Raw genomic sequence first — 8190 nt, forward strand, 5'->3', positions numbered from 1 at the left:
CTCCCTTTTCCGAGATCTGTCCTCCACTTCTTCACCTCCTCAGGAGTGTAGTCAAACTCCCCTGCCTGGGCTCTCGGTTTTCTGTTGGCCTTAGTCAGAACACTTCCTTGATCTTCCCCAACTTGTAAGTCTTCCAATCTTTTCTGAATCGACGTCTTGAGTTTCTGCTGATCCCTGCGAAGGTGGGTCATTGTTTCTTCTTGCTGGATTAATTCACCAGTACATGACCGCAGTGTCGGCTCGGAATTCCGTTTCTCCTTCTCCACGTTGATGAGCGTGAATTCCAAGTCTGCGATGGTCGTCCCACTAGTGCGGCACTCAGTCTCCGGCCTGCATTTCTGAGCACTCAGTTCAGCTGTGCAAATCCCCTCCCTCTCCTGTGTCTCATTCAGATTGACAACCTGGGTTTCCATCCCCAGGTCCACCACCGTCTGTTCCAACACCAGGAAGTTCAACTGGTATGTGGGGTCATTTTTCTCATATTGCACCAAACTCCTCCGGCCAAAAACTCCTCCACATGTGAAACTTCGCTTCTGTTGCCCGGGCTCAACCACTCACCTCGCCTCATAGTCTCCCCCCCGCCCCCCCAGGCGAATCCAAGCTCTAGACAGTCATCCACATACGCCAAAACTCTATGGTCTTCCTCCTGCCCCGCCGGAAGGATGCAGGGGCTCCGAATATGCCCTTGGGCATCTTTTCGGATCAGAAGAATCCTAGGGAACTAATAATGGCGTCTTCGGCTCAACAGCCGCACTCCTTGGGATCTGGCAACGTCCACTCCTCAGATCCAGCACATTAAACCACGTCGCATAATCCACACACACACTGCCTACATCTTCCACGGCGCCAGGGTCCAGTTGCCGCAACCCCTCTCTCACTGAGGTGTCTTCAGCGGTCAACTCCCCTCCCTCGTGGTAGTTCAGAGCGTCTACTAAGAGGGTCTCACCCTCAGCTACTTTCCCCAGGCCGTACCACAGCTGGGTCCCATTTAAATTCGGTACCAGCTCAAGGCTGCTACACATGTCCTCAGAAGCAACTCGACACGCTGGGTGCCCAGACAATGCCCCCATGAACTCCAGGGTCATTAACCAATCATCGTCTTCTGGATAATTATTGGTACTGGTACCCAAAATCTACGGTGCCCTTGCAGTTGTCAAGGCTAAATGCTTCAGACACCGGTTGTAAAACGAACTGTACAACAACTTGACCTACGCCCCGGGGTAGAGGATGGCTTTAGCATCGCTTCCCTCTATCCATAGCGACACCCTGGGGCGTGGTCCCTCTAAGCCTTCAGGAATGGGGTCTTTTCCTTTCGGAAGTTCACTGGTACATTGCTGAGAACGTGCTTCCCCAGAGACCCCAAGCCGTTCCCCCACTGGGCCTCCACTAAGTTTCCCGACACCTCTCTGATCAGCCGAACAACTGAAGGAGGGGCTGATCTCCTGAAGTGATCCCCCGGCACTGCTTGCAATTTAGCCACCCTCCTAGCCAGAGAAGACACACTGAAAACTTTCCCCCCCTCTTTCAAATAACTGACAGCTGTCACTACGGTGTAAATGAACCTGACAGCTCTAACACCGTCACCAGCCTGCCTACTTAAACTTTCAACCAATCCCTGTCGCTCTCCCTCAACCGAGCACTGCCACTCATCTAACAACTGAGAGATCCGCACCGCCCACATCTCGCACGCCTCCGTCCCTCTTGGGGTGGACACTATCCCAAATGCCAGGCGGAGCCTGCCAGAGCTAGAACATTTATTTGCAGACACTACCTCCAAATCAGACCACTCTTTCCTCTCTCTCCCAACAGCATGGACAGCCCCGAGTTCCACCTCCAACTCGTCGATGCTAGTCTGAACTCAAACAAAGACCTCACCCACCACACATGCAGCAATAACCAGCAAATAACCCACAGAGACACACATTACTGATTTAAACAGGGCAACCACACACAATACCAGTAGATCCAATCCCGGACGAGCCCCCACAATGTAGCCCCCCCCCCCGGCCAGCCAGCCTCAGGGTTGCTCGGCTCGCTGTCGTCTAGGGAAACAAACAGCCCTTGGCCCCGCCAAACTGGGTAATCAGTTTGTGTGGATGCTGTGTGATGTACCCCACCCCGCCCAAATAACAAGACAATACACCAGATACAATTAAATGATTTACAGTTTATAGATACTACTGGAACTATATAATTAATAGAGAATAAAATATAAAAGGAAAATAAAAGGCGCCACACTTATCAAAGTTCAATTTCTTCGTGCACAAACAGTTGGAGCTCAGGACCCTTCTTCTTCACCCTGCGACCCCTTGGACTGTTTCAACCGGCCGCCTGGGACCAACAATGGTGGTCGACCAGAAGCTCCACACGAGTCCGTCTCCATCTCCTCTCCTCGCCGAGCGCCCAGCTCGGGGTCTGACCCCGTTAGCGGACTCACAGCACCTGGTCCATCCTCTGTGTGTGTCTCTCTCTCTCCCGCCTTCTGCCCCAAAACCCCGCACATTCAATATCTTACAGACACACCAAAAGCATAACAACTATCCCAATTGGTTCGTAACATGTTCTTATCAGTAACGTGATCCAAACAAACCGCTAGCGGGAGGACTTTCTCGGCAGTTAGCATAACAAAGAAGCTCTTTCAATTATAACATAACAAAGAAGGCATTTTAGTTAGACTATGCAGTGACATAAAAAAAAAGAAACCCCTTATAGATGACATTAAAATCTGTAAATGATTCAAACCTCAGACATGCAATAAACAGCAAAGATGATAGTAGCAAACTTTTAGAGAGACAAATTAGTTAAATAAATACACCAGCACATGTGGAAGATTTAAAAAGGTACTAAATAGATGTATGAAGTGATTCATTATGATTTGAAGAATGATAATAATCTATATAGTACAATCTTAAAAGACATGGAAGGACTGAAGTTAGTGTTTATTAGTGAGTATTTGAGTGAAGGGCAACCTGAGAAAATTATTGATTTAATAAGAAATCTCTTTATTTACCAACAGAGCAAGGAAAAAGTCATGGAGTTATATTAAAACCTTTTAATATTTCTCTCTCAGCCAAACTATTGTGACTTGTAAGAAAAATTTCTATTAAATAGGATGCAGAAAAGATTTATGAGAATGAATCATGGATGAAAACCTTTAATTAATTAAGACTAAAGAAATATCAGTTCTATTCAGAGCAGATATGAAAGTATTTAAAATTCTGGGAGTATTTGATAAAATAGAAATTGTTTCCAGTAGCAGTCTAGTTAATAATCAGAGGAAGCAAATTTAAGGCAATTATTTAAAGAACCACATGCAAGGAAAAAGTCTTGCAATAATTGCAATTTGCAATCAGTAGTGGATGCAAATTGATTTGCAGCTTACAAATGGAACTGACTAAAACTAAAAGGAAGACACAGAAAAGTAAGACCAATTGGATGTTTATTTGAATAAGCATGATGGGCTCATTGTTTTATTGAATATTCTGTAGTAATGTTCCAGATAAAACAATACATTTTTACCAGGTAATATACAAGATGTACTTTGTGGTCCTTCTGCATAACTAGAAAAAGCAAGTGCAAACTGCAGAATGATTGCTTTGAAGCTTGGGCATGGGCATTATGAAGATAATTTATTTTACCATTTATTTTTCATTTTTCTGCTACACTAGAACTCCTAATTGGGCAAACAAGCACAAGAAAATGCACTGTATGATTTAATTATATGGATAAAATAGGTGGTGTATACTGTTGGAAGGTTATTGACTGATCTAATCTACTTAATTCTCATGCATTTACTGTTGACAAATCGTTAAAAATGGCAAAAGTTTGAAAAGGCCCTGGCCAGACTCACTTCAGTCTTGAGTGCTGAACTGGTTGAACTTTGAATTTAAACAAAGGCATTTTTACAAGCCATCCGTAAAGTATTATTAAATAGTGGCTTCAAGTTGGTTCCAAATATCCTTAATTAATAACTAGCAGTATCATTATTAAGCATTGATAGGATGCACTGTTAAATTTTGTAAAGAAAAGCCAATAACCTGCAAATAGTGCAGTAAATACTGATAAAGGAGTATTCATTGTTTCAGTTGAATGACTGTGGCTTCTAAAAGATCTGTTTAAACCAGGGGTAGGCAACCTTAAGCACAAATGATGTTCTACCATGCTTTATTCATTAATTTGAGGCAAAACATAACTAGATATATTTAAAAGGATAATTCACATATTTCAAGTCTTTTATGGCATTTATCTGGCCTACTGTCTGCTCATTAATACGCGATCCGGCCCACAGAGGCATAAAGGTTGCTGACCCCTGGTTTAATCCATGATTTTGGGAAAGGACAAAAGTTTTTAATTATATTGTTTCACTATTTTCCATAGGCTGCGCAGGTCGTGTTGATTTCTCTGTTTGAACTGAACACTCCTGAATTCACTATGTTACTTGGTGCCTTGCCAAAAACCTTCCAAGATGGTGCCACCAAGCTCCTACATAATCATTTGAAGAACTCCAGCAATACTAATGTGGTACTTACTGGCTTATAGCTCTCTACTTTATACTGCGTGATATATTCCAAATTTGTTTTTTCAAAAAAATGTACTTTGTAGGCCTGTTTTATGAATTGGTTCAAAAACGTTATTGTGGTAAGTGCCCAATCAACTCTGGCACAGTAGAAATTGGATGCAAAATTGAAATTCCTGATTAATATTATGCACCAATGAAGAACTGCTGCACTATCAGGCATGCTGTTATTTGCTTGTGAATTTAAAACATTAGAATATTTGTCTTCTACAGTGTTTGTATAAAGGTCCAACATTCCTGTCAATGCACAAGGCTTGATCAGTGTGCTTTGTTTAATTCTTAAATTTCTATGTAATGAATTCTAATAAAATGTATCAGTAATTGAGTAACTTTGGATTCTCATAATGTTGCTTATGTTCCAGTTACTTTAGCTAGTTACCCTTCATTGAAGTATTGACAAAGTAATACTTCATTATATTCCTCTCTTAATAGAGTTCACCCAGCAACACAATGGGGCGCACACCTTCACGGCACTCCAGCAGTCGAACAAGCCCTCTTACTTCACCTACAAATTGTTCACATGGTGGTCTTTCTCCAAGGTAATAAATCATCCGGTTGATTTCTTGTATAAGATGTTATTGCAATTGAAATTCCAGTAACATTTTAACAGTTACGATCTTCAAAATGAATCATAAATAGATATTTCATGCATTTTTTTACATTTTTATCCATGTTTTCATCCTTTCCCTTGTTCTTGTTCAAAAAAGGAACTAAATACTACACAGCAAATGGCAAAACCATTGAGAATTAAAATCTTGTAAATGAATTTTGCTTACAAGTTCCACCTTTTCCTTATTTCCTATTGGCCGTATTTGCAAAATGAGTAAAAAACAAAAATTGTATTTTTGGAATTGATCCTGGTGTTTGCAAACTGAAAATATTGAACAAAACTGAACTTCCTAACATTGAGGATAATAATTACTTAACAAAAATGGAGTTTAGGAAATCTGAGTTTAAATATTTCTTGGTAGAGCATGCTTTTGTATATTTCCTGGAATTCAGTAGGCTGCAAAACAGCATGAACATGTCATGAAATGCTTCGAGTTTGTATAGTGAGAGGAAAATTAATTTCCCAGATGTACAATTAATTTTTCCACTCTTCAAACCAATCATATTTTCTTTTACAATCTTTCGAAGATACTTGAAGCTTTTTTTTTTCTCTCCCACCATTGCATTCACTAAAACTGCATTGTTATTCCTGTATCATATGTGACATAAATTGTACTTGTAGATTGTATATTAAGTGCGTTTTGGGGAAGGCATAATCTGTTATAGTACATAACTATAGTGTTAATGCCATTAACATTGGTATTTTGGCTGATTTCACATTTTTAAAAGCATGGTTCTTGGATAAATTAGCATTATTAACCTGCAATTATGATGCAATATTGCTAGTTTGAGGAACCTATGTATTAATAGAAACTTAATAACAAAATGGAACACTTCATCCTGGAAATGGGCTATATTCATGAAGATGACATTTCAAAATTATTATAATACATTTAATATGTGCTCCTGCCAACTTTGTAGTAGACCGATGGAAGCAGTATTTCCTGACAACTGCTATTGTTTGTGATAGTTGATCAACTTTGTACCTAAAAGGCAAATGGATACTATAAACCCTTGGTTCCCATTTTGTGCACAGAATTAAGCAGCTATCCACAATAGAACCAAAGATGCATATGACCTGTGCTTTGTAAAGATGAAAACATTCAGTTAAGTTTTCTTGAAGTTTTGAGACCTGGTAACATGCATAAGGAATTTTTTTCCTGTGCCTCCAGATGTGTCACATTAACTACTTTAGTGCCAGTAGACTGAGTGATGTAAATTACTGGTTAATTTAGGTGAGGCTGCTGAGAGTATTAGCATAAGATTTAATATCGCTTGTGTTTTTTTTAAAGGACTTGTAATTTCAATATATGGAATCTAGTCATTTTTCCAGACCAGTGGAGAATTACTGGCTGGAAGTGACAAAAATTTGGACGATTGTTTAAATGATAGCAGGATTGAATTAATTTTAATGGCAAGATAGATTGGCCTGGTTTAGGGATATGAAGGATTATGACAAGTAAGAGTGAAATCTGTTTTTCTTGTGGAGTTTTTGGTATGATCATGTGATGGGCAGCACAGCAAGTTAAACTTCACCTTTACACCTATACTTACCCATAGAACAGATTCTGAATGTGCGAAGGGTGAAATACTCCTACCACAAAATAAATAAAATTTGCAGGTTATTATGCATTTAAAGGCAAAACAGCAATGATTACTGCATGTTTTTAAATAGTATTTTTAAACATAATATCTAAAAGCAGACAGTCCTCACATGTTTAGGAGAATGGTTTTATTCACTTAGGCTTGAACAGTGGTTCTTAGGCTGTGCAGCGCGATTTCGTAAGCCGTAAAATATACAATTAGCTGATACAAACAAGAAAGGGTCATTCGTTGATTCAGGAGAGCTTGTAAATGGAGCTGCATGTACTAAATGTTGGCAATTACAAAATACTATGACAGAATATCTGAAGTATCACCAACAGAATCAACGAACTCATTCGTAAGGCCAGTGATGTTGTGGGGATGGGACTGGACTCTCTGACGGTGGAGTCTGAAAAGAGGATGCTGTCCAAGTTGCATACCATCTTGGACAATGTCTCCCATCCACTACATAATGTACTGGTTGGGCAGAGGAGTACATTCAGCCAGAGACTCATTCCACCGAGATGCAACACAGAGCATCGTAGGAAATCATTCCTGCCTGTGGCCATCAAACTTTACAACTCCTCCCTTGGAGGGTCAGGCACCCTGAGCCAATAGGCTGGTCCTGGACTTATTTGCTGGCATAATTTACATATTACTATTTAACTATTTATGGTTTTATTACTATTTATTATTTATGGTGCAACTGTAACGAAAACCAATTTCCCCCGAGATCAATAAAGTATGACTATGACTAAGTATTTCTAAGCTCTGGTCATGTAGGAACATGAAGATCAAAAAGTAGCCTGACATGTGAATAAACGAGATTCTGCAGATGCGGGAAGTTCTGAGTCTCACACACACACACACACACACACACACACACACACACACACACACACACACACACACACACACACACACACACACACACACACACACACACACACACACACACACACACACACACACACACAAAATGCTGGGGGGACTCAGCAGGCTAGGCAGCATCTATGAAGAGGAGTAAAGAATCGGCATTTCAGGCCAGGATCCTAGCAGGAAATGTCAGCTTTTTATTTCTGTCCATAGATGCTGCCTCACCTTGAATGTCAACGTACTCATAAAGCTGGCTGGTTTAGAAAAATGCCATGGCTGATGTATGACATTTTCGTTGCACTGACAACCCATTTATTTAATTTTTAGTCACTGAGAATTTGAATTTGCAGCTTGAACTCTGAACAAAATGATTGTTTTATTTTAATTAGACTGATGAGGATTTACACTTGCAAAATTTTACATTTGAACATTACTTCAGAATCCTAAGCCTCAATACGTTGAATACAAACTAAAACTCTTATTCTCCTGAATATTATGGCTGAGAAAGGCAATACTTAAGGCTTCCTGAGTCCCTTATTCCAATT

The 8190-nt window shown here is 40.3% G+C and overlaps 1 protein-coding gene across 9 annotated transcripts in view; it reads left to right on the forward strand.

Annotated features, from left to right (window-relative positions):
* The window catches only part of clasp1a (cytoplasmic linker associated protein 1a), a 296574-nt gene that overhangs the window by 234947 nt on the left and 53437 nt on the right, over positions 1–8190 (forward strand). For all 9 annotated transcript variants that reach the window (XM_072258680.1, XM_072258685.1, XM_072258683.1 and 6 more), the window contains 2 exons: positions 4378–4521; positions 5009–5115. In XM_072258680.1, coding sequence (XP_072114781.1) covers positions 4378–4521; positions 5009–5115 — 251 coding nt within the window. The remainder of the gene's footprint in view (positions 1–4377; positions 4522–5008; positions 5116–8190) is intronic.

Source organism: Mobula birostris, chromosome 5 (assembly GCF_030028105.1).
Source record: "Mobula birostris isolate sMobBir1 chromosome 5, sMobBir1.hap1, whole genome shotgun sequence".
Lineage (NCBI taxonomy): Eukaryota > Metazoa > Chordata > Chondrichthyes > Myliobatiformes > Myliobatidae > Mobula > Mobula birostris.